Source organism: Polypterus senegalus, chromosome 1 (genome assembly GCF_016835505.1).
Source record: "Polypterus senegalus isolate Bchr_013 chromosome 1, ASM1683550v1, whole genome shotgun sequence".
NCBI classification, from domain to species: domain Eukaryota; kingdom Metazoa; phylum Chordata; class Cladistia; order Polypteriformes; family Polypteridae; genus Polypterus; species Polypterus senegalus.
Window position 1 is genome coordinate 124,225,352 of NC_053154.1, and position 27,877 is coordinate 124,253,228.

At 35.9% G+C, this 27,877-nt stretch overlaps 2 protein-coding genes across 2 annotated transcripts; both read left to right on the top strand.

Moving 5' to 3' along the window:
- The first annotated feature begins 1,215 nt into the window (after window positions 1-1,215).
- On the top strand, window positions 1,216-9,193 carry LOC120518184 (extracellular calcium-sensing receptor-like). Its single transcript, XM_039740828.1, has 6 exons — window positions 1,216-1,319; window positions 1,439-1,730; window positions 2,647-3,477; window positions 3,953-4,180; window positions 4,607-4,730; window positions 8,283-9,193. Exons 1-6 carry the CDS (start codon window positions 1,231-1,233, stop codon window positions 9,191-9,193), a joined length of 2,475 nt encoding a protein of 824 aa, XP_039596762.1. The 5' UTR covers window positions 1,216-1,230.
- Window positions 9,194-9,693: 500 nt separating this feature from the next.
- LOC120518189 (extracellular calcium-sensing receptor-like) lies at window positions 9,694-18,062 on the top strand. The gene is made up of 6 exons (XM_039740838.1): window positions 9,694-9,899; window positions 10,310-10,601; window positions 11,196-12,026; window positions 13,197-13,424; window positions 13,931-14,054; window positions 17,152-18,062. Exons 1-6 carry the CDS (start codon window positions 9,721-9,723, stop codon window positions 18,060-18,062), a joined length of 2,565 nt encoding a protein of 854 aa, XP_039596772.1. The 5' UTR covers window positions 9,694-9,720.
- Window positions 18,063-27,877: the final 9,815 nt, after the last annotated feature.

Sequence of the window (27,877 nt, forward strand, 5' to 3'; positions counted from 1 at the left end):
TCCTCCTACGCCACCAGTTACTTCCCATAGTTCATAATCATGCGACAATGGCAGCTTTTGACTCTACATTGATTTGATGATACATCAGGCATAGACTTTTTTTATTAGTTCATTGTTAAAATATCATCTTATTTTTCACTGAAAAGAGTATGTCTCACTTGGTCACTGGCAGAAATAAGTATGTGAAGTATTCTCATATGCCTCTCTTTGTTAAACTGATGTTGTAGCTGTTAAATTACTAAAGCCTGGCACATTTTATCAGTGGGCTGATTACGGACCAGGACTGACATTCACTGGTGGCTTTGTAGGTGTTTGGCAATTCTCAATATACTCAAAACTGTTGTACATGAAAACTCTGTCTGGCTTGTTGTTCCTGAAGCCTTCATGCCAGCCTATCTGTGCAACCACCTTCAAACCTCATTAACAGCCATTAAAATCTTTAGTCTTGCCCATTCTTCATCTGAACTGCATATAAATACATTCCAAAGGTACTAGCCTACCTGTTTTAAAATAGATAGCATTGCACATGTAATTCTGCCATTGATTAATTTAATTATGTGGGAAAAGTCAGTTAATCACTGTATGCACAAAAGCGGACATTCAGTTTAAATGGTTCTAGTGAGCAAAAGTCCCATCTCATTCGGGAATGTTTTGCCTTCTTTATCCAGTGCTACATCTACATCATAGGCTCCAATCTGAGCTTGATAAAGCAGGTAGAAATATGGACAAAAAAATAAGCACTTACTGGATTAACCCTTAGAAACTTTCAAAGGGAAAAAAACTATAAAAACTGAGGTTTTCCTGTATGTTAAATGAATTAATATAGTTGGTGAAATTTTATGAAAATTATCCCAGGTGAATTATTAATGGAATTATTAATGCAATTTATTTACACTGTTAATTTTTTAATTTTAAAGACCAATGTCCAGTCAACCTTTTTTTATAAGTAAAGAAGTGTAACCTGTTCCTGTGTGACCTGATATTTCACCAAGGGATTTTAAAGCTAACACAATAACTGCTTTCATCATATCTCCAGAGAAAGATTATTGTTATATAAAGGATGATTCTTGCAAGAAGACTTGCAATTGTTTTTGTTGTGCAAGAATGAAATATTCTCTTTGCCTTTCTTTCTTTCTCAGTTTTGTTTTTACATCTGGTAAACTGAATAATCCAGTATGCAAAATCAGAGACACATTTCAACTGAATGGATTATATAAAAATGGAGATATAATGATAGGTGGAATATTTGAAATTAGTTCTACAACAATTCTACCTGATCTTTCTTTCAAATCCAAACCAGACCAATGGAGATGTGAAGGGTAAGTTATTAATGCTTATACACTGCGAAGCAATGGAATCCTGACAGCTGTTAACTATTCTTTTCACTACTAATTTTAGTCTGATACATGGACTCAGCTGTTTTTCTCTTTCTTTGCAGTTTTGATGTTTCAGTATTTCAAACGGCACAAACAATGGCTTTCGCCATTGAAGAGATAAACAAAGATCCGACTCTTCTCCCAAATCTAACACTGGGTTACAGGCTTTATGACAACTGTGTGAAGCTGCCATTAGCTTTGCGAGCTGCCACCACTTTGATTGGGGGCATGGAAGACGTCATTATTGATTACGATTGTGAAGGACTTCCTCCTGTGGTGGCCATTGTAGGAGACCCAGTATCAACACATTCAATAGCTATATCAAGGATTTTAGGGCTGTTTGGAATGCCATTGGTAAAGTTCAAACTTTTTTTAATCTATTAATAAATTTAAGGGTGCAATGTATATGACATTATTATCATTTATTTATTTACTTTCTATATTCTCAGCTATTGGTTTAATGTGTAATTAATTACTGCATTATATTATTTTTTAATACCAGTAGCTTTTTATAACCAAAAATGTATTGCTACTTAAAAGAGCTTATGACATAAAACTATATATAAGTTGGAATTTATAGTATAATTTTAGAAAAGCAAATGCCTGATTAGGTAATTATTATGCAACTGTTGACAGAAAAGTACCACATAAAAGGTTATACAGTATGTTAGCATGAGAAAGTACCCATTTGTTAAATAAAAAATGGGTATGTTCTAAAAGTTCATGAAATTTAATACATATTTTATCAAATGTTAGAAGATATTTCAGACAGAAATGTACATTTATATAATGCACATTTGGTGATAACAAATTATGCATTATTTAATTAAGTATAACCAAATAAGTGCGGAATAAAGCATACCACTGTTCTATTAAACTTCAGTGTGATATAAATTAATTTATATCTATGAAAAACTAGATCACTTCTCATTGTTTCATTTTTGTTATTTTATGTATATAGTTGTAAATTAAAAAAAAGCTAAAATATTTCTTATATTAACTGTTTGCAAAATTTATTTATTTGCAGGAGAGTTGCCAATGGACTTACATGTCATCTTGGACTATTTTCTGTCTTGTTGCTATTGCTAAATGTCCATGGCTCCATACAGCCTTATCTATATTAGCATATTAAGCTTGTAAAATGGATGGATGTATTTTTCGTTATCTAGTTATTAATAAAAAAAACAGAAATTTTTGACTTCTTATGTGTAATTGTTTTAAGTTTCATATCCTTTGTTTTGGTAATATCTTTATTTGCTTTCATTGTTAGGTCAGTTTTTATGCTACATGCTCCTGTTTAAGCAATAAACAAGAATTCCCATCATTCTTTAGAACAATCCCAAGTGACGCATTCCAGGTCAAAGTTATTGTTGAAATCATTAAACATTATGGATGGACCTGGGTTGGCATTATTGCCAGTGAGGATGACTATGGGCAGTATGCAGTAAGAACTTTTAATGAGGAGGTTACAAAATATGCTTGTGTTGCATTTTCTGAGACTATTCCTAAAGTAAAACAGAAGAATAAAGTTTCCCAAATAATCAATACTATAAAACAATCCACTGCAAAAGTTATTGTTGTATTTTCATCCGGTGTTGATTTAAATGCTTTATTTGATGAAGTTGTTTCACAGAACATTACAGGCAGGCAGTGGATTGGAAGTGAAGCATGGAGTACTGGCAGTATATTGATAAACAAGGAAAAAATTGGTTCTTTTGCTGGTACTCTAGGTATAGCTATAAGGAGAGGGGAAATCCCGGAATTACAAAACTTTTTGCTAAAGGTATGTCCAGATTTTGACCCCAAGAACAGTTTATCTGTACAATTCTGGGAATCAACGTTTGACTGTAAATTCCAAGGTAATATGCAAGAACAAAACTCTTCTACTTGGTCTGATGTCAAGGCATGCACAGGGTTTGAAGATCTGCCGAGCAAAAGCACAGGATATAGCGATGTTTCTCAACTCAGAGACTCTTACAATGTGTACAAAGCTGTTTATGCTTTAGCACATGCACTGCACAGTCTGGTGTCCTGTGAAACAGGAAAAGGACCCTTTGAAAACCATAACTGTGCAAATGTCAGGAATATTCAGCCCTGGCAGGTAGGGATAATTTAAATTCAATCATTATATTCATTAGCTTCTTCAGATTAGAATAAAAATGAAATTATCTCCCTGAATATACAACAATGACCAAGGAATTGATTACATTTTGCAAACAGTTTTAAAAATAATGTATTTACAGGTACTTACTCTGGTTATGATTATACAATGAATGCATTCCCTTCCAAAAGGGTTTTGTGATAGAAACTAGCTACAAAATAAGTCTAAGGATGTAACCACTGCTTTTATTAAGGCAGGTTATTAGTCAATTTTCCAGCAGGTAAGTAAAGTAATTTAAAGTTCTTTTGAAGCCCTTACATTTCCTTTGTAACTATTGAGGCTTGGCTGTGACAAAATGCTGAATTTCTGTTATTTCCTCAAATTACCTATTTATGTGACACTTTGAAATTTTACTCAAAAGGATATCTAACCCATTTAAAATAATTTGCTTGTTTTTGCTTATTTCTTTTATAAGTTGTTACATTATCTGAAGAAAGTGAATTTCACAAATCACTTAGGTGAAAGAATAGCTTTTGATGAAAATGGAGATGTACTGGGAATATATGACATTATTAATTGGCAGCAAGGTGATGATGGTATTGTGACAATTAAAAATGTAGGAGTTTTTGATAAATCTGCAGTGGCAAGTCAAGAGCTTTATTTGGATGAAAAAGAAATATTCTGGAATTTTGAACCAAGAAAGGTATGTTCTGTTTACAGTTATTTCAGCTCTAAACCTAAGCTCTCACTTTTAAAATCAGTTTTAGTATAAATTTTATGTACATGGGGCTCGGTGTTTCATGCCTTACAGCTCCAGAGTCTGAGATATGAATGTACTGCCTGTGTGAAGCTTGCATATTCTTCCCTCCTTCACATCATCTCTGAGTACATTGAACTCTCTCATCCAAATGTTTAAGTATAGATTGTTGCTGGTGTGTAAGTGCGTGTTTGTCTGTGTGTCCTGCTATGTTTCAATCTAGACTGAAAGTCTATGTATAGATAGTTTGAAGCCTGCATATAAGGTGTCTCCTGCAAATGAGATAAATTGACTTTTTTGCCAGAACTGACTTATTATGGAAGAAGAACCTTAAATAAAACTAAAGAAATGCATTATATTATATTTTTTTAGGTTCCTGAGTCAGTTTGTAGCAAAAGCTGTGAGCCTGGCACTAGAAAAGCCACCAGGAAAGGACAGCCGGTGTGTTGCTTTGACTGTATACCCTGTGCTGATGGAGAGATAAGTAGTGATATTGGTAAGAATCAAATAGAGTTTCTGGAAATGAAAGTTTCTGAGAACATTAGTTTTGAAAATTAAAAAAAAAAAACACACACACATAAAAACACCACTTGTTTGACTTTGCATTTTGAAACAGTTACAATTCCTCCAGTAATGACTACTAACTGACCTTGTATTCCAGTGGTAAGAATTTTGTTATTCAAATCAAGCAAACATTTTAATAACATATTGTGAAAATGGCATAGAATGTGAAGCAAAAAGTGGGGGATGAGAAAGCAGACCAAATTATTTGAAGGTAAAAACTTGTAGTATCTATACACATTTAAAACAGATATAGTGTAATGAATGCAACCGACACTGAATCTTTCATTATTTACAATATTCATACTGCATTATGATGAATGTAATCAAATACAACAGTTTTAATACATTACCCTTTATAATCCCCAAATCAATGGTATGAAATACCAAATAAATTTGAAGAAAAATTTGTTTACATTCAATGACTAATTTAGTGTAGCTTTAAATTCTTAAAGATACTTAATAAGAAAATAAATGTGTTTTATAATATGGCCTGGTTCAGCAATGACAGCTCCACAAAAAAGAAAAATATTGGGAAGCCTAATGAATGCACGTCCAACAAAAATAAACACCCTTGAATGTAACACCCCTCCAAATAAACTAAATACATTGGCTGCATAGGCACTGATGCTTAGTCAGTTTCTTAGAAGTCGGCGGGTAGCTCTTGCCAAACATGATACCTTCATCAAGAAAGCCTGAGCTTTTCTGGAGTGTGAACAGGAAGGGGTGGGGTCAGTTGCCCTTATTGGGAGATTTCTCTGCACTGTGGAGAGAGAAGGAGATGACAATGTTAACAATAGCGCCCCCTCTCATCTCAGAGTGTTATCACATACCTTGATAGAGCCTGTAAGGAGATCCTCTGATGCACATGCATGATGATAACTGATACAAAACTGCCAGTCTATTTATATTTTGATGGCTTGTTTTTTAAATAGAAACTATGGCTTTTTGCTCAATGAATGTGGAGCTCATATGACATAAGTATATTTTCACATTAAAGTAATTATGCTTAGGGTCAGTATATACCGTAGCATGGCATATGGCTTATTTAACATTGGCTCTGCCTCATAAGAGTCACCAAACATGTTGCATTTTCCTAACATGTATGTGATACCTTTTTTATTTTTACTAATACAAAGAATAGACCCAAAGTTATTTTTTCAAACTGAGGTAAAATAATAATTTACAATAGATGACATTGTATTCTAAAGATTTCATTTCTGTTGCAACCTGTAGAACTGGGCAGCATGGTAGCACAGCTGCCTCACAGTTAATAGACTAGGGTTCACGTCCCGGGTCTTTCCTGTGTGGAGTTTGTATGCTCTCCCCGTGTCTGTGTGGGTTTACTCCTGCAGTTCAAAGAGATGCAGGTTAGGTCCATTGGCAATTGTGTGTGTGTGCATGTGTTTGCCCTGTCCAGGGTTTGTTCCTGCCTTGTGCTTTATGCTAGCTGGGATAGGCTCCAGCAGACCCCCCCATGACCCTGTTCGGGACTAAGTGGGTTAGAAAATGACTGACTCACTGACCGGTAGAACTGATACAACTCAAGTATACTAAATAATTTATATTTTTATTCTAATTATATCTTATAATTGTTACAAGAGTCAGTATGGCAATATTATTTTGCACTTTCACATTTATTTAACATTTAACCTCATGTTGCATATGTCATGATTTTCCTTTTTGAAGGTGGACAGGATATTTTTATGAAGATACACACATAAAGTAACAGATGTTTCTGAGTAACACTTTCTTATTTTTTTTTTTTTTGATCACATACATTTCTTTATTTTGATGGGACATTGGTTATCACCGCTGTCCTGGACTTGAAATACCATGGTTTTGTTTTAGTTCATTTTTCCTTTTATACTAACTAATGTAAATGCTTCTGACAATTAAATCTTGTGCAGAATTTGGCAGATATCTTTCCCAAAGGTAAGTACTATAAATTTGTATACATATAATATTTTTGAGTGCTTGTCAATATAAATAGACATTTGATGCATATTCACCATTTTTTAACTAATTTGAAATCATTTATGAAAACACAAAAGTATTGTAAAAAGATAAGATAAAAAAATTAATTACCAGTCTTTTTGGTAGCAAGTCTCTTGAAAAAATTGTCTTTGAAAAATCAAAATATCATAATAAAATAGAATAAAATCTTAGTTATCGCAGTTTTGAGAGCAAGTCTCTTGAAATACAGGAAAATGTATGGTATTTAAATTTGTAAATAAACCATCTTATGTCTTAATTGAGGAAAAGTGTAATATTATGCTGTTGGTGTACAATAAATAATGTATAAGGCAGTCTGTTCTTCTGATGGTGAAGAAATGCCTACCTAGTTAAAAGTGCAAAGCTACAAAAGTTTAGCAACAGTAAAGTTCTTATTTTTGAGATTAAAAATTTTATTAAATTAAATCTAACAAAGGAAAAATTATGGCATTTTTGAAATTTTAATAAGTTATAAGAGTAAAGAAATGATAAAAGAATAACCTTGAATTGTCTCCCTCTCTCAATTATATATATATAAAAGTCAATATGTGTATACATGTATGTATGTGGGCGGCACGGTGGCGCAGTGGTGGCGCTGCTGCCTCGCAGTTAGGAGACCCGGGTTCGCTTCCCGGGTCCTCCCTGCGTGGAGTTTGCATGTTCTGCCCGGGTTGCGTGGGTTTCCTCCCACAATCCAAAGACATGGTGGATTGGCGATTCTATATTGGCCCTAGTGTGTGCTTGGTGTTTGTGTGTGTCCTGCGGTGGGTTGGCACCCTGCCCAGGATTGGTTCCTGCCTTGTGCCCTGTGTTGGCTGGGATTGGCTCCAGCAGACCCCCGTGACCCTGTATTTGGATTCAGCGGGTTAGAAAATGGATGTATGTTCCAGCATAACTTCCGAACGACTGGAGCAATTTTCATGAAACTTGGTACACGTTTTTCAATGGTCGACTAAAAATAATGTAGGGTGAACCCTAACCTATCCACTTCTGGGTAGGGTGGAGGGTGATCTTGTGGTCTTGTATGCATGTTATCATCCAGTTGACACTCAGAATGACCACAAGCGGGCGAACTGGAGGTGACTGCCAGGATTCTTTATGTCTGAGCGCCACCACACCTCTGTTGCTTTTAAAATTAAATAGAGTTGGCCTGTTCCAACCATCAACTGAATGATAACATACATACAAGACTGTAAGACAAGCACATTAGTGAGCTTTCATTGTTTGTTAATTCATTTTTATTTTAAAAGTTGTGTTTTTTTAAATTATACTTTTCTCAAACAAATAAAAAAAAAAACAAAACACTTTATTTTCCTCCTCGGCAACGCTGGGTAATTGAGCTAGTTTTAAATAAAATTTCATCAGGAGTTACACATTGAAAACTTTGCGTTATTTTTCTAGTTTTTTTCTTTCTGATTATTGAAACATATGTGATTATAACATACTGTATATATAGCTGCCATTTTGAGAATTATTTTTCCTTTTCTTATAGACTCTATTGAATGTCTACCATGTCAACCAGAATTTTGGTCAAATCATGGAAGAAATCAATGCATTATGAAAGAAATCGAGTTTCTCTCATATGAAGATTCAATGGGACTTACACTAACTACAACCGCCTTAACTGGTGTTTGCCTTTCCCTTGCTATTTTGACTGTTTTTATTCATTATCGCCACACTCCAGTGGTGAAAGCAAACAATTCTGAGCTAAGTTTTCTTTTGCTGGCATCACTGACATTATGCTTCTTTTGTGCTTTATGTTTCATCGGACAACCTACAAATTTAAGTTGTATGTTGAGACATGTGATGTTTGGAATTAGCTTTGTTTTGTGCATTTCTTGCATTCTTGTAAAAACCATTGTTGTCATAATGGCCTTTAAAGCTAAACTGCCAGGTAATAACCTAATGAAGTGGTTTGGGGTTCCCCAGCAGAGAGGTACAGTATTTTTCTTTACATTAATACAGTCTGTAATATGCATTGTATGGCTGTCAACAGCGCCTCCTGTTCCAAATAAAAACACCAAAATTCAAAGTGTTAAAATTATCTTTGAATGTGATGTTGGATCGCTCACTGGATTTAGCTGCCTACTGGGATATATTGGCTTTTTAGCTGGCATTTCATTTATTTTAGCATTTCTTGCTAGAAATCTTCCAGACAGCTTTAATGAAGCAAAATTCATCACATTTAGCATGCTGATCTTCTGTGCAGTTTGGATAACATTTATTCCTGCTTATATTAGCTCTCCTGGAAAATACACAGTGGCTGTGGAGATATTTGCCATTTTAGCTTCAAGCTTTGGGGTCCTATTTGCAATATTCCTTCCCAAATGTTATATCATTTTAATTAAACCTGAGAAAAATAACAAAAAAGCTCTCATGGGTAAACCAGCAACTAAAAAATAGTGTCTTTCAAAAATATTTCATAATTATTTGTGCCATATCACTTTTTGTATTTGATTTTGAGTCTGCAAGAATAAATCCTTCATTGTGTTCCCAATCATTTTCTATGAAAATTATCTTCAGTTTGACTGCTTTGTTTTGAAATACTCAAAATAATTAAAAAGATGAAAGCAAAATTTCTTCAGTAGTTTGTGATTATTTTACAGAGGCATACAGGTTTAAATTAAAAGACCATTTTTCTTTTCATGATCAATGTCATCCTAAGCTTTAATTTTTCTTCAGAAAAACAAAAATAGCAATTATTAAATATATATGAGTGTTGTTTTAAAATTACCATGTTGTTTACTTTTTTACACAGCAGCAATTAACAGTGGGAATTCTGAAATTCAAATTAAAATACTGGCTCAAATTACTAATAGATCTCCAAGGATTGTTAATTTAAGGTATAAAATACATTGCTGAAGTGAGCAGTATTAGTTAGGCATTCTCCAACAATGATACACATTCTGTACGCTGCTCTCTACCTGAGGATGCTGAATGCTGCTTTATATGCTTCAGAACCCTCCTGCAAAATTCAAGGAACATTTCAGCTAAACAGTTTATATAAAAAAGGGGATATTATGCTGGGAGGCATTTTTGAAATAAGCACCAAAACAATTGTGCCAGATTTATCCTTTCAGACAAAACCAGGACAATGGAGATGTGACGGGTGAGATATTATTTTACTGCTGTATAGTTAATGATGTTGTATCTAGTAAATAAATGTTTAATGTAAGCAGTCATGATGTATGTTTTTTAATCATTTGTCAAAGTTACTGTTTCTACAGTAAACATATATTCACTGTAATTATGCTGTATTTTTGTAAATGGAACAGTCTATAGAGAAATGTTATCTGTATAATGTCCTGGTAAACTGTAATCGTTTTTCATATTTGCTGTGAACAATCATGTTCTGGGACATAAAGTATCATCTATTACCACATTTTCATTTCTTAATTTACAGTGTATTTATTTACATGTAAATAAAATAAAACAGAAAACATTTTGGTATATTTTTGTTATCTTAAGAAAATGTATTTTGTTGTGAAGAAAGTCCATTATTGTTTTTGGTTTTGATAGGGTAGATATATCAATCTTTCAAAGGGCACAAACAATGATCTTTGCAATTGAAGAAATCAACAGGAATCCAAGCTTTCTTCCTAACGTTACGCTGGGATACAGAATAATCGATAACTGTGAGAAACTGCCAATAGCTCTCAGAGCAGCCGCTGCTTTAGTTGGTGGTTTGGATGACATTAGCATGGATTTCAACTGTAAAGGTTCCCCTCCTGTTCTTGCTATTGTAGGGGATCCAACATCAACCAACTCAATAGCTCTGTCAAGAATATTAAGTCTTTTCCGAATGCCTCTGGTAAAGTACATAATCAATTAAATGCATTTATGCGATGTGCAAAGAAAAATAATGAAATGATTTATTAAATACCTGGTTTAAACATACTGATTCACAATCAGTGCATTTATAATAAAGCTTTGCCATCTAAATATAACCTGCAAAATAACTGTAAAGTAAATTACAAAGTTATCAGCATGAAAAGTATTGGCAAAATCATATGAAATCTGGCATACAGGGGCATGATAAGAAGACAAAAACTATACAGTACCCATAACACATTGATGATAGTAACCATTGTTTTATTATATTACAAATTTAACAAATTATATTTCAGGCATACGTATCTATTATTAAATCATAATGCATATGTTGCATTATATAATGTAGACATGTTTTAAGCAAATGCTACATTTTTATGGCATACACATTTAAATTTAATTTTACAAACCAAAAAAAAATGAATGTACTGTATGGGTAACAGGCATTGAAACAAATTGGCAAATGTTTAATAGATTGCCATTTGACATTGGATTATGTATTTCATATGTATGTGCTACATAACTGTACTTTTAACAAAAACTATAGTATCTTATTCTGTCTTGTCTGCTTTAGATTAGCTATTATGCAACCTGTGCCTGCTTGAGCAATAAACAAGAGCACCCTTCCTTCTTTAGGACAATTCCAAGTGACACTTTTCAGGTGAAAGCAATGATTGAGATTCTGAAACATTTTGGCTGGACTTGGGTGGGTGCTATAGCAAGTGAAGATGACTATGGTCAAAATGCTATGGCAGAACTTAGTGAACAAATCAAAAGCATTGGCTGCCTTTCCTTCATTGAAACCATCCCAAAAGTCAATCAAAAAATGAAAATTATCAAAATACTGGAGACAATTAAAATATCAACTGTAAATGTCATTATTGTATTTGCATCTGGAGTGGATATAAGTGCATTGGTAAAGGAAGTTGTTTCCAACAATATTACAGGAAAGCAGTGGATTGCAAGTGATGCATGGAGTACTACTCATTCATTGGCTACCAAAGAAAACTTTGCTTCCTTTGGTGGGACAATTGGCATTACTGTACGCAGAGGTGAAATTCCAGGTCTAGAAAACTTTCTGGTTCAACTTCATCCAAATACATACCCAAATAACACATTGATTATTCAGTTCTGGGAAGCAATGTTTGGGTGCACATTCCAGCAAAATATAAATAACCAAACATCCTCTTCTTTGGGGCCGAATAAGATCTGTACAGGTGATGAGGATATACAAAGTAAAACAACTCCTTATTCTGATGTATCACAATTAAGAGGGTCTTATAATGTGTATAAGGCTGTGTATGCCTTGGGATATGCTCTTCATAATGCAATGAACTGTGAATATGGAAAAGGACCATTCATGAATAATTCTTGTGTGGATGTCACAAGTATGCAGCCTTGGCAAGTAAGTGAACAGTTTCAAATAAAATGTAAAAAGAAGAAATATGTACAATAATTATACATATATACTCAGCAAAAAAAGAAACATCCTCTGACTTTCAACTGTTTTTACTTTCAGTAAACTTAATGTGTAAATATTTGTATGAACACTAAAAGAGTCAACACCATAAGACATAAACTAAAAATGTTTCACAATGTGTCCCTGAATGAAGGGAGGCTCAAAATCAAAAGTACCAGTCAGTATCTGGTGTGGCCACCAGCTGCTTGAAGTACTGCAGTGCATCTCCTCCTCATGGACTGGACCAGATTTGTCAGTTCTTGCTGTGAGATGTTACCCCACTCTTCCACCAAGGCACCTGCAAGTTCCTGGACATTTCTGGGGGGGAATGGCCCTAGCCCTCACCCTGCGATCCAACAGGTCCCAGACGTGCTCAATGGGATTGAGATCCGGGCTCTTCCACTGCGAGAATGATCAGCTGTCCTTCCTGTCTCCCTGTAGCGCTGTCTTAGGCGTCTCATAGTGCGGACATGGCAATTTATTGCCCTAGCCACATCAGCAGTCCTCATGCCTCCCTGCAGCATGCCTAATGCACGTTCACGCAGATGAGCAGGGACCCTGGGCATCTTTCTTTGGGTGTTTTTCACAGTCGGTAGACAAGTCTCTTTAGTGTCCTGCGTTTTTAGAACTGTGACCTTAAATGCCTACTTTCTGTAAGCTGTTAAGGTCTTAACGACCATTCCACAGGTGCATGTTAATTAATTGATTATGGTTAATTGAACATGCATGGAAAACATTGTTTAAACCCTTTACAATGAAGATCTGTAAAGTTATTTGGATTTTTAAAACAATATTGTTGAAATACACAGTCCTGGAAAAAGGGACGTTTCTTTTTTTGCTGAGTACTGTATATAAGACTACAAAGCCATAAGTTCTTATTCAACAGTCTCATGCCTGCAAAATACTGAAGTCATCCAGATGATTTTGAATTTAAACAGCAATTTTTTATGATTATGGATATTCCAAAAGTCAGTGAAACACAGCATATCTTCTTTAAGATTGCATGCTTTTGTGGTTTTGCACACTGCAAACATTACAATATAAATCAATCAGACAGTTATATGTTGTGCTCTTAAAAATAACACTCCCTTTTTTGGTTTATTTATTCCCTTTAAGCTTTTTCACTACCTGAAATATGTTAACTTTACAAATCATTTAGGAGAAAGAGTGGCCTTTGATAAAAACGGAGATGTCCTTGCTGTATACGACATCCTAAACTGGCAATGGGATGAAGATGGCAGTGTAAAAATCAAAACTGTTGGTCTTTTTGATATGACTGCATCATCAGGGAAAGAACTCCTTATGAATGAAAGCAACATCTTTTGGAATTTTGACTCTAGAAAAGTGAGTAAACAGCAAAAAATCCAACTCTGTTTTAGGGGTCTTTCTACAGAGTACAGTATATGCCAAACTATAATAATAATAATGATGATAATAAGTTGCATTTATAGAGCACCTTTCATACAGCTGAATGTCAGAAATAAGTGCAATTGCTAATCATAAATATGCAAAAGATTAAATTAAAGATAATAAAAGATTAATTATTCTCAGGGTGGTAGTGCTGCTGCCTCGCAGTAAGGAGACCTAGGTTCGCTTCCTGGGTCCTCCCTACATGGAGTTTGCATGTTCTCCCCGTGTCTGTGTGGGTTTCCTCCCACAGTCCAAAGACCTGCAGGTTAGGTGCATTGGCGGACCTAAATTGTCCCTGGTGTGTGTTTGTGCCCTGTGTTGGACTGGCGCCCTGCCTGGGAATGTGACCCTGTTTTAGGATATAGCGGGTTGGGAAATGACTGACTAATTATTCACAGCCATCACTTCTAAAGCTGTTATTGCATTTTTTTATGCACCAGGTACCGGAGTCTATCTGCAGTAAAAGTTGCCTTCCAGGCACAAGAAAAGCAACCAAGAAAGGGAAACCCATTTGCTGCTTTGACTGCGTACCTTGTGCAGATGGAGCAGTTAGCCATCAAACTGGCAAGTAGTTTCCTTCACGTTACCTGCTATACATTTCAAGTAATCACACAAACCTACACATTTAAGGTTCAAATTGTACCTGTATTTTTATACATATAATTGCATAGTGATAAGTATTGGTGACTGAGGGTTTTAGGGTGTGATTGTACACACAGTTGTTCAAGAAAACAAAGATTAAAACAAAAATTGAATGTATAGCAAAACTGATTTCTACATTTCAGCACACATTTGGAACTGCTATTAAACTGTGTGAAGTCAACCCCGACACAGACAGGTGCAGGAGGCACAAGTGCAACCACACGCTTTTTTAATTTTTTCTTCCCGTGGAAAATGCCTTTATCCATTTCCCACTGGTACAACACAGTCCAGGCAAGCACAACACAACACAATTTCTTCCTTTTCTCTTTTTCTTTTCCTTCCTCCACTCTTCCAGGTAAGCTTTGTCTCCTTCCTCCCGACTCTGGCTCTCGGAGTGGTGTCTGCTGGCTCCTTTTATAAGGCACCCGGACGTGCTCCAGGTGCTTGATGACCTACTTCCGGCAGCACTTCCGCGTGTGGTGGAAGAACTGCCCATATGGGCTCAGCAGCAGCTGCAGCACTCCCACCTAGCACTCCAGGAGAAGTAATGCTCTGGCCACGCTTCCTTCCCCGGTCCATCCATCGTGAAGGCGTCTCAGGGCATTGCGGTACACAACAACTGCTTATACCTACATACCAAATTAGTGTGCTGCAGTATGTAAAGGGAATTTGTAATTTCCATTACTTAACTCAACAGATTTTACTGCTGAACATATTTTAAAATATTTTTTATACTCTGTGTACTTTATAATTACTTTCTTAATCATTTACATCTATGTAAAGAAAACATAATAAAACCAAAATTGGGCTGTATTTTTGTGCCCCAAATAAAACAGCAGTTTGGCACAGAATTATGTTGCAGTGACAGCTGAACCATGAAGAATTTGGTACACTGCAAAACTTTTTAAACAACGGTACTAAGCACTGATGATTTGTAAGTCACTTAGAAACAATCATTAGCTCAATAGTCTGTTTGATTTTTTGCCATTTTTACCTGCCATTTTCTCTGTCAATTCATTAAAACTGCACATTTATATGTGGCACTTTAGCAGCCAAACATTCATAGAATTAGAATGAAATTTAAAGATATTAAATATTTTATTTAACCCTTTTTTTGTCCTGATATTAGAAAGGTATTTTGTCGAGGTCAATTGCTGTATGTTTTTACTAAAGAAAAGGGGCAAAGAACCATCATAAATAATATAAGTTAAATTTGATTTACTGGAATTTGATATTTTTCTTTTGTGATTTATAGTCTTAAAATATAATCACTGGGGATGGGAATTCCGAAGGACTCCACAGTTCAATATTATCCTTCTCTGCATTACAGTATCATCACTTTGCGATTTTTATGTTTTAAAATATTCTTTATTGCTATTCAGTTCCACAATATGTTTCAGTTATTTATTTATTTTTTCATTTGCAGGATGAGTACTTGTGATTTGTGCTCTTGTGTTAGTAGTAGGTCTTTCAACCGATAATTGAGATTTAAATATTTAATATTTACAATATGGGCTCGTCTTGTGTCTTGGAGCATTACAAATAACCTTGTACTAAATACCAACAAAAACAGTAGAAATGATAATTGACTCTCACAATCAGCAGTCACAACCCATTTCCCTAGAAATTAGTGATTCCACAGTTGATTTAGTGGAATCCTTTACCTTTTTTGGGCACACAAACACTCATCTGGGACCTTAGCACCACTTCCATCACTAAGAAGGCTCAGAAGTGGATTTATTTTTTACGAAAATTAAAGAAATTGAATGTGCAGTTCTACAAAGTCATAATTGAAGGTGTGATAACATTCTCTATTGTTGTCTAGTTTGGTTCAGCCACAGTCAACTCCAATAATGAATTACAGTTTATTGTGAGGTCTGGCTGTGTTCTCCCATCTGTTGTATGCCTCTGTCCATCTAGTTTCATTAACCATGTTAAAAGGATCTCCACTGATCCAAATCACTCAAGTCATCACTTGTTCTGGTAAACACTTCAGGTCAATTAAAATTAAAACTAATAAACATCTAAACAGTTACTTTTCCAGAGTCATAGCCCTTGCCAACCAGAAATTTAGCCTGTTTTCCTTGTTTATTTGTGCGTTCTCTCATATACTTTATGAAGGTGCGAGTGTGTATTGTGTATGTACAGTATGTGTAAACAATACACACACAAACACTTTTATTTGCACATCCATCCATCCATCTTCCAACCCACTGAATCTGAACACAGGGTCACGGGGGTCTGCTGGAGCTAATCCCATCCAACACAGGGCACAAGGCTGGAACCAATCCTGGGCAGGGTGCCAACCCACCGCAGCTTTTACTTGCACATCATTTGCTCATCTCCTTTATTATAATTGCACTATTCCACAGCTGTTTTTGTTGTTTAACTTAAGTTATTTATGTTATTTGCATGGCGGCGCTGTGGCACAGTTGGTAGCACTGCTGCCTCGCAGTTAGGAGACCTGGGTTTGCTTCCCGGGTCCTCCCTGCGTGGAGCTTGCATGTTCTCCCCGTGTCTGTGTGGGTTTCCTCCGGGTAGGTGGATTGGTGATTCTAAATTGTCCCTAGTGTGTGCTTGGTGTGTGGGGATTGTGTGTGTGTGCACCCTGCGGTGGGCTGGTGCCCTGCCTGGGGTTTGTTTCCTGCTTTGCGCCCTATGTTGGCTGGGATTGGCTCCAGCAGACCCCCGTGACCCTGTAGTTAGGATATAGTGGGTTGGATAATGGATAGATGGATGTTATTTGCATGTGATGTTGTATTCTGTTATAAGTAGATCCAAAGCTGCCAAGCAACATTTCTGTACATTAAGTACTGGCAAAAAAGAGTGATTCCTATTCTCATGGTTTCTTATTTGCAAATGTGTATTTGTTAAATCTGTCATTTGTTTCCCTTTCTCCTAGATGGAAATATTTATATTATATTCTATATATAATTCTGAAAAATGCTCTGAAAACCTTGTTGTTTGAGGTTGAGTATGCAACCTGCTTCTCATTAAAACCAAACACTTGTATTTTTAGATGCTATCGAATGCATTCAATGCCCAGAAGACTTTTGGTCCAACCCTGGAAGGAATCTTTGTGTCTTGAGAGAAGTGGAGTTCCTTTCTTATAGCGATGCTATGGGAATTACCTTATCAACAACAGCTTTATCTGGAGCTTGCTTTTCAGTGGCCGTGTTAGTGATTTTCATACAATATCGTTACACTCCAGTTGTTAAAGCCAACAATTCTGAATTGAGTTTTCTTCTACTGACATCACTAACCTTGTGTTTTCTTTGTGCTCTATGTTTCATTGGGCAACCTTCATATTTGACATGTATGTTGAGGCATGTAGTATTCGGAATCAGTTTTGTTCTTTGTATTTCTTGTATTCTTGTTAAAACAATTGTTGTAATCATGGCATTTAGAGCAACAATGCCTGGCAATAACGTGATGAAATGGTTTGGTACTGCTCAGCAGAGAGGCACAGTCTTTTTATTTACATTTATTCAATCTCTAATTTGCATAATATGGCTGATGGCAGCTCCTCCCATTCCTGCCAGAAACACCAAGTATCAAAATGCCAAGATAATACTTGAGTGTGATGTTGGATCCTTAACTGGATTTAGCTGCCTTCTGGGATACATTGGGTTGCTGGCTTGCATTTGCTTTATATTAGCTTTTCTGGCCAGAAACCTTCCAGACACTTTTAATGAAACTAAGTTTATTACTTTCAGCATGCTGATTTTTTGTGCAGTTTGGATAACTTTCATTCCTGCTTATATCAGTTCCCCTGGAAAATACACTGTCGCTGTAGAAATATTTGCTATCTTAGCCTCAAGTTTTGGCCTGCTATTTGCAATATTTGCACCAAAATGTTACATTATTATTTTAAAACCAGAAAGAAATAGCAAAAGGGCACTTATGAGTAAGTCAGTCTTGACCAAATGATTCCACTTATCTTATACACAGAAAGTTTGCAAACAGTCAATAAAAATATATCCCAATACGGTTTTTAAAAAAGTCTAATTTTTTAAAATTAAAAGAACTGTACTAACATAATAATCAATTGTATTCCTGCATAAAAAAACTGACACTGTTAATAATGTTCTGTTAGCATAACAGTTAGCCATAATGTGATAATCTGTTTAAACTTATATTAAAAGTTAATGCATTTTGTTATACATTTTATTTTTAGTTTGGTGGAATATGTGTAATTATGGTGTTTATTTCATGAATTGCACTTAGATGGTTTTCTTTATATATAATTATGACAATAAACAGGATAAAAAAGTTTTCTCGTTTGAATCTTTTTCAAGTAATTGATACTTTCAGGTTTATTTCCTTATTTTTCAGATTTGGCAGTTAGAAGAGAATTATTTACACACAAGAATATGTACCACTTATTATTCATTATGATGCCATTTTAATAAAAAGTATCATTGTAGCATTCTGTTTTTCAATGCATTAAACAGTAGCAGATATGTAACTAAAACTATGTACTCTCTTATATTAGAACATTGCACCCTCTTTAGGCCAGGTTTTTGTATGGCATTTGTAAATTCTGTATCACTTATGTGGTTGCATTTTGATGTTGACAAGCACACGGTGTCATGAAAAGATATTTCCCCCCTTCCAGGTTTCCACTTTTATTGAAAACAAACAACTGGACTGACACTGGAATGCACAAACATTTGCTTTTTTTAAATTGAGTTCATTCGTTTGTTGAACAAAGGTATCCAGTATCTATTAGCAGTGTGTGAACAAGATTGTCTCTCCATGATAAAATCAACAAAATTAAAAGACAAATTCTGCCAAGTACCATGGTCAGGCTGAGTTATTTGTTCTATCTGTTGCAATTAGAGCCAAGTTCCAGCTAAAAGATTCCTCAGGCAACCCAAATAATGTCACAATCAAAAGAAAGTTCTGAAGAGTTCAGGAAAAAAAATGTTGATATCTGTCATTCTTAAAAGGCCTATAAGGTCTTTTCTGAAGCTCTGAAGCCACACTGAACTACACTAAGAACTATTTTGAAAGCAATAGAGAATCTTTCTAGGAGTAACCAGCCTGCAACAATTACTCTAAGAACACAGCATCAATCATTCAGAAAGCCAAAAAAGCATCCTAAAAATATCAGAGAAAAAAAGTTGTAAATATAAAAGAAGCAAAATTACAGTTTGCACTGGCCTGGTCAAAGTCAAATCTAAACCTAACTGACACAGTGTGACTGAAGTGAGCAATTCAGGCTTGAAAACCTGCTGATATTACGAATTAAAGCAGTTATTCAAAGAACTGTGAACTACAATTTCTCCACATTAACATAAAAACTAATATGGAATTATAGGAAGTGCTTGGATGCAGTCATTGTAGCTAAAGATGGCATGACAAGTTAATAAATGTAAGGGGAATTTATTTTATGACAGAGTTTTTTAGGAGTAGTAGCTATAATTTATATTCTTTAAAAGATATATCTGACAAGCGCCACAGACAATTTGGATCACTTCATAAAAATAAATAAATATTATATAAATGAGTTATGTCACTATACCAGATTTTATAAATGTTACCTAAAAAAACCAAGACAGAAACATCATCAGTTATCAGCATTATATATTCCATCTAAGATTAATCAATGAATTAAATATTCAGTCTTATTGAGAACATAGCATATTTCACATAAAACATCTTTACAGATAACTTTACAAAACAATATGACTAGATTAATTGATGGTGTTACCATGCACACTGAAACAAACTGTGATAAAACCTGAATGACATACAAATAAATGTAAAGATCTAATTAAAGTAGAACTATTTGACCTATTCTAAGGCAAAACTAAATAATAAATGATAACCATGATAAGGAAATATTCATTTTTTCCAGATACTCGTCTCTGAGGAAATGCCCTATTCGTAGTTCAAGTCTGCAGTCAAATTATCTTTGTCCTAATTATCATTGAAACCAGGTTAGAAAGAAAATTAACCTTCAGCGATATAACAAAATTGTTAACCATGTCATCCTTGAAAACTAGAACATTCGAGTAAGTTGTCAGCTTCTGCACATCAACATAGTACCTTGATCAATGGTATACTCCTTCTAGCTAAAAAAGCAAACATCCTCACCTGGCATCTACTGTGTGACCCGTACCATAGTGTTCAGGAAAATGATTTTTCTTTTCTCCATTTAGGACATACTAAAATTTCTCTCTCTAGGCTGTTCCAGGAGGATTTTCTTTTGGGATTGATCCTATCCCTACCAGTGGTCCAAGTCTACTGACACAGACATGTACACAGTAAAGGCATTCTCTCCTTCATTCCAATGGGGTTTGTTTTGGGTCTACCATATGACTTGTAGTATTTTCATATTACTGCCATATTATTTTCACATTACCATTTAACTTAGAATCCCAATATATTGAATACATTCACATCAATTAACATTATTATTGTGGTGGTGCCATTATGTGTCTTGTTTTTTGGATGGTTGCTGTTATTTTGGGACAACTTTACAATGGCAGTAAGATGATGGTGCACTGCTTCTAGCATCCATCTATAGGATCAAATTACAAATCACTACAATCTCTTTTTTCTAGAGTTAGCAGGAAGCTGAAGGGTTCATCCAGGAAGATTTACTGTTAGAACCCTTTCTTTGTTTTCTTAACATTGATTCTTGGCATTTGTAATATATTATATTTTTAGGAAGCAATTATGATGAGCTACCAGGAAGCCTTTTTTGGTAGAACTTCTTTCTTTAATGCAAACGTACATAAAACAGAAAAAACAGAGACCAAACGCGCACATCAGGTGACATCAGATGAAATAGAAATTGTACTTCTTGTTCCAATGGTGAACCTGCAGGTTCATTTTAAAGCTCATCACATATTAAATATTGGCAGTTGTAGTGCTCAAGTGGAGATATTGACTATTGCAGTGGAATTCTTTACCTCCACTTTCCACACATAAGATTGTGGAGCACCGTGTGGTCCTGCAGTAGACCATTTGCAGTTGCCATTTTGCTGCACCATCCTATCTTCACCCCCCAGTTTAAGAGCAGCTCTGGAATTGCCTGCCTTCTTCTAATCATAATAGAATTTTTGTCTAGTTTTTATTTTGTCTAATGGGTATTTAACCTTGATAGGGTCATAGGAAGCTGGCTTAAGAAACACAAGCAGCTGGTTAGTTACTGCACAGTTTCCTGCCCATAAGAAGCTGAGCTGGCAATAGGCCTAGAGACTCAAGTCATGTCATTCTGTAGTCCAGCAGTGGCAAGTGTTTGTCTAGTGCTCTGCTCCAAAGTGTCTTAACTGTTTGTACTGCTTGCTCTGATTCAGCATTAGTGTGAGACGTATGCGGTGAAGATGTCTTGTGGACAATGCCATAGCTCTTACAAAAATGTTTAAACTTGTCAGATGTATACTGTGGGCCATTGCCTGACCTAAGTGTAACAGGAATACCATGCCTGATGAACTGAACTTTCAAAGCCTCTATAACATGACGAGTGCGCAGGTCTTTCTGCTAATCTGTCTTAATAAATTTAGAGTAATAATCTACTAGAATGTGGTAATGTTTAAGCTCAAATTCAAACAAATCTGTTGCTGCTTCCTCAAATGGTAGCTGTGGTGTTACTAAGGTTTGAGGGGTTGCCTGGGTGCTGTTTTTTGAAAATTAGCACACTTACTTAATTTTTCAGTATCCAGATTCATTCCTGAACAGTATATCACCTCACGCGCCATGCTGCTTACTCTTTACTATCCCAAGGTGAGACTGGTGATTTTCTCTCATAGTGGGGGGTACTACTATACAAAGTCCTTTATACACTATACCATCTAACACACTCAGTTGGTTTCTTGAATCCTAGTTTAGGAAGAGCAGGTGTAGGCACTTCCTGTTTGAGGTTTGGTCAGCCTGTTGAATCATCTGTTGGGGAGGGAGTAGTTCTTCTGTTGTGTGCTCTTACAATTCTACATACGTTTGATCTTTAATTGAAACAAACATAACTATAAATATAATCTCCAAGCCATCCTGCTCTGGCTTATTCTCTGAACATTGTGTTCTGAAAAAGGTGTCATGCAGCACCAGGTCTGTTCCTTTTCTGTACTTGATGGTTAGGTCGTACAACTGGTAGTGTTTCACTTCAGATGCACAGAAATGATGTTAGCCTTTAAAGAGAGCAAAGAGCATCCCACATAGCATCAAAAATTATCCACTACAGGGGTAAACCTGTCAAAGCCTGGCTAGTAAAAGAGCAAAATCAAAAGGGCTCTGAAACAAAAGATCTCCATCAGGCACAATTGAAACAAGGCAACCCAGGGAAATCAAAATCCCAATACTATACCCGAAGAGAGTGGTCAAAAAACAAAGTGGGAAGGGCAAAATCCAAATTATTAAACACAAACAAAATTCATCACACAACCACTAGCACATCTGAATATACCACCAGGAACTGTAGGAAATCCTCATCTTTATAGGGCTGAGGGAAGTTCCTGGTGGTGATTGGAAGGTGGTACCACCTTTTGGGGAACCACCCACAAAACAAATGGAACATGACAAAAACACATAGTTACACAGAAACTAAGTAAATAACAATATTATAAGAAACAAAAACTCAAAATTGAACAAAACCAATATTAAACAAGAGTTTAAACCCCAGTCAGGGGAGGAGCCCTGACTGACACATAACAACTAGACTGAAAATCTGTAGTTTTTCCTCAGACTGAGATAGGAACCTTTCCTTCAAGTCTTTTCTTACTTTTTGTGTCAGGTTTATTTGTTTGGTCGGTTTACTTTATCTTGCGGCACTAACTCAGATAGAGAGCTTAAAATTAAGAACATCAGTACAAATGCATTTACAAGTTATATAACTTAACAAGGGGCTCTTTTACTAGAAGGACATACAGTATAATTCTTCCATGGAAAATGCAAGCAGTTCATGATTAGTTGTAAACTGGTAGAAACCATTGTTTCGCTCATAACGATTGCTGATCAGCAAAATTCTTTTCGTGCAAATATGCTGTGTTCGGTGGTGACCTTGTCCACCAAACATTTTCCTGGAATTACACCTTGGGCTGGCTTAGGAAAATATGTTTTCCCCCAGCATCACATTATGCTTTGTGAGGGCAGCATGGCATCATAGAGCTGTAGCAGCTATCCACAGAATGTTCATATGGGCCTATTTTAAGATGGTTGCCACCATTACCCAATCAGAACTCCAGACAGATATCGATATGGCATACATAAAAAAAAAAACAAAACACTTGCAGTATTTTCATTTAAGGGTTCATTTAAGTGGGCGGCACGGTGGCGCAGTGGTAGCGCTGCTGCCTCGCTGTTAGGAGACCCAGGTTTGCTTCCCAGGTCCTCCCTGCGTGGAGTTTACATTTTCTCCCCGTGTCTGAGTGGGTTTCCTCCGGGCACTCCGGTTTCCTCTCACAATCCAAAGACATGCAGGTTAGGTGGATTGGCGACTCTAAATTGGCCCTAGTGTGTGCTTGGTGTGTGGGTGTGTTTGTGTGTGTCCTGTGGTGGGTTGGCACCCTGCCCAGGATTGGTTCCTGCCTTGTGTCCTGTGTTGGCTGGGATTGGCTCCAGCAGACCCCCATGACCCTGTATTCGGATTCAGCGGGTTAGAAAATGGATGGATTATCAAAGTATTTCTCAAACACTGGGTCTTGGGTTTGCGTATGGGTCACTATTGCTTGCATTGCACTATACATTTCCCCCATTCTTCCGATTATGCTTGTTGCTACCAAGGAAAACTGCTGTATTACTAATTGCTCATTTTACCAAGGGAGCAATTTGCATTGGCTGCTAGTGGGTCATCCATGAAATTCAAAAGGCAAAACTATGTTGATTTAGCAGACCATAATGAGAATATTATGATGATCCTGATGTGCTGGCAGCATAGCACCACATGTCTAATCATGAAAACTTGCCCAGCTAATATCTCAAAACAAGCCTTAAATGATCTCCACCCCACCCCTTTCTTATGTCACTATTAGACCCCATTAATCCCATAATAATAATGAAAGAGTTCCTGCTATTTACAAGGCATTTCTTTCTTCTTGATGGAAAAAGTGCAAAGTATATGCGCAGATACAAGAGAAGCTGCCCCAAGAGCCACGTCTATAACCAATGGAACTAGCTAGTCCCACACTACTTCTTTGTGGCCAATGTGCGCCCCAAGATTAGAAATCTATGGGGGCATGATCTAGATCATATTTACTCATTGCTAGTTTGTGGCTGTTTGTTGTATTTTTTGTAGTATTTGTTCCATCTGCATCTTTTGTTGTTTGATGCAGTGTGGTGCAGTGGTTAGCACATTTTAGGCCACAATAACCAGTTCAGTATAGTTGACAGACACTTCCCTAGCCATCAGAGACACTTAAAAGACCATTGCACCATTACAACCCACTCATATCCATCTCAAATTCAGTTCCTCCACACACACTGACCACAAAGAAGTTTGGGAAGTTCAGTGAAGTTCCCAAACATTCCTGTGATTTTGCTGAACTTCTGGCAAAGCTCATCAGTACTCATAAATACTCAGCTGGGTAAATTTGCATCCAATGCAGTAGACATATGGGTATCCTGTAATATACCTGTGTCATGTTTGTTAGCTTTTAATTTTTCAGCTGATATCCAATTTTTATATCCATTCTAAGAACTATTAGCCCTCTTATCAGAAATAACATCTTATATGCAGCAATATAAATATATATCCAAGGTGCTTCCAGAGATCTCACTTTATGTGTGAGTTACTGTATATTCCACCAAAGTATGCCCACAGAACTTTTAAGAACATATACAGACCTGATAAACAGACTGTTTATCCTGAATCATACTATATCTTTAAACATTCATCTTTCATATTATCTATTCAAGAAGGACCAATGACACACAAGAGCCTAAGTATTTCTTCATACATGCTTGGTAATGATCAATACAAATTTGATGCAATTAAATATTTCCTAATGAGGATAAAGAATAGTTAAATGTATAGAATATTTTCTAATATGGATTTCAGTAACAGCCTAGTGAGGCACTGGCAGCTTACTTCTTCTTCATTACCTTCAGTTTTAAGTCTTTCGTAGCAGTTAGTCTGGAGGCTGATGGAGAAAACAAAACCACATCTCCCCAATCTCTTTTTGATGTAGCAGTGTCTTCAAGTAAAATGCCCTGCATCAGTCTTATAAATTCATTCCATTATGAAAAATTGCAATTCTTATTGGTTCTGAATGCTCAATTGATAATCCAACTGGTTAGTTTGTTTTAGTAAATATTGTTTGCTGTCAGCTTCTTTTGGCTAACAGGAAAAGATGAAAAGCTAAAGTCTGTCAATGGAACAAGTCACATTCCTTGGTTCTTCTGGTGCCTTAATTGACAAGCTTTTTGACTGGTAATGTATTTTCTTTATTAGCTGTTTTATGTCTTCTTCTGGCCTTCAATCCCTGTGTTACTATAACTTTAGGTCAGTCAGCACTGCTTTGCAGCTCCCACTATAATACTTTTCAGGAAAGAATACTTCTATGTGAAATAAAAATAATCACCTACAATCCCTGTTAATTAATTGAAATTGCCTTCAGAAGTGTTGAGTGTTCATCTGATGATGCAGCTAAATATCTGTAATCCTTTTGTGGCATTTATCTTTGTAGAGTGGATGGATTATAGCTGTGCACGTACATCTCTAACTATTACACAGAAATGACCATTTCCTTATCAACATCCCTGCCTCTGAATTTCATGCTAATATCCTATTAGATACTTTTGTTTATTACCATGTTAAGCTGTCATTGCCATTGAAGATCATGATAACTATTTCTAAAAAGCACAAATCTGATTTTCTAGCTATGCTACTGAAATTAAAGGGCAGGAAGGCCAGTCAGAGCAATTTTTTGCCTTCTGCACTGCATGCTCGAATACTAATCTGTTTAACAACTTCTAGAACTTTAATTAAGTAATAATATACTTTTGATTCCTCATTCATCTACCATTTGGGGAACAAAAGGAGGTACATGGAAATATGATGCACAGAAGGGCTTAAGCTTTTGAACAATTGGGCAGAATGTCAACAAAAAAAGTATTAGGGTGGATGAATTGGTATGTTTAGTAAACTTTCTTTTTGGTCTTATTCAATTCAACCTTTATTTAAGGAATATACTCACCCATAATTACACACCTATATATTTACCTGTGTCATATAGAATTGACTTTAAAATACTGCTTATGGTTTACAAAGCCTTAAATAATCTCACTACATCCTATATTTCAGAATGTCTTTCGCCTTACACTCTAAATCGTACCCTTAGATCTTCAAATGAGTGTCTGCTTAGAATTCCAAGAGCTAAACTTAAAAGAAGTGGTGAAGCGGCCTTCTGCTGTTAATCTGGAATAGCTTGCCAATAGGAATTCGCCAGGCTAATACAGTGGAGCACTAAAAACTGCTAAAAACCCATTATTTTAATATGGCTTTCTAATAGCTTCATTTTAGTTTAATCCTGATACTTTGTATGTGCATGTAATTATCATTATTATTCATGGTGGCTCTGAAATTCGTACTAACCCATACTTTCTCTGCTGTTGTTTTTTCGGTTTTCTGTGGTGGCAATCTGCGCCACCACCACACAATCAAAGCACCGTGATCTCCCTACATTGATGGATTAAAGGTCAGAAGTCCACATGGCCATCATCATCAAGTTCTTCCATGTGAACCCTGAATACCATGAGGACTGAATGAGATAATTTATGTTAAGTAGAATGCTTAGAGGAGGCTTGGCGGTCTCGTGGCCTAGGAACCCCTGCAGATTTTGTTTTGTTTTTTTCTCCAGCCATCTGGAGGTTTTTTTGGTTTTTCTGTCCTCCCTGGCCATTGGTCCTTACTTTTATTCTATGTTAATTATTATTGCCTAATTTTATTTTTTATATATTTTGTCTTTTTTCTCTTTCTTCAACCTGTAAAGCACTTTGACCTACATCAGCTGTATGAAAATGTGCTATAGAAATAAATGTTGTTGTTGTTATAAAACATTATGGGCAGCACTGATGTTCATATCAACAGTGTTGTTCCCACTGCATGATGAAATAGCTAACTTCACATTTTATATTAGCCCTGTATGCAAAACAAATGGGCTTCTTTATACTTTAATCTTTTATGTTGGTTGGCTTAGTGCCATTATAGTAAGTACTGTTGTTGCTCACTTCCAGGAGTCTGGATTTAAATTGCAGCCTAGCCATTATGTCTATGCATACTGTCCCCATACTGATTAGGCTTTTCTCCTGGTACTTTGGATTTTTATACACATCCCAAAGACACATCAGGTTAACTGGAGCGATCTGAGTGAGTCTTAGTGCCCCCTTATGATGGAAAGGTGCTAAACCAGGACTGGTCTCTGTCTGATATTTAACACAAATTAATCTAAAAAGTGGAGTAAGTGGGCTTAGCTAATGCATGGATGCTTACTGTCAAAAGTGTTGATACAATTTTGGACATTACAGCCTACCTGCCACCATATTACAGGATTCAATAAACTGATTAAAAAATAAATAAATAGATAGAGACAAACACACACATATATGAAAAATTGAATTTGTGCTCTTTCCTCTTGGTTGTTCGGTTCTATGACAGTAAGCTTCTTCCAAGTTGTATGAAAACATTATTAATACGCAGCTTGCTATGTACATATTAAGCTATTCCTCAGAGACTGGGGCATCTATCTATAAAATGTTTTTTCTTACATGAGAAAGCAGGAGAGATTTACAGTTCTGGAAAA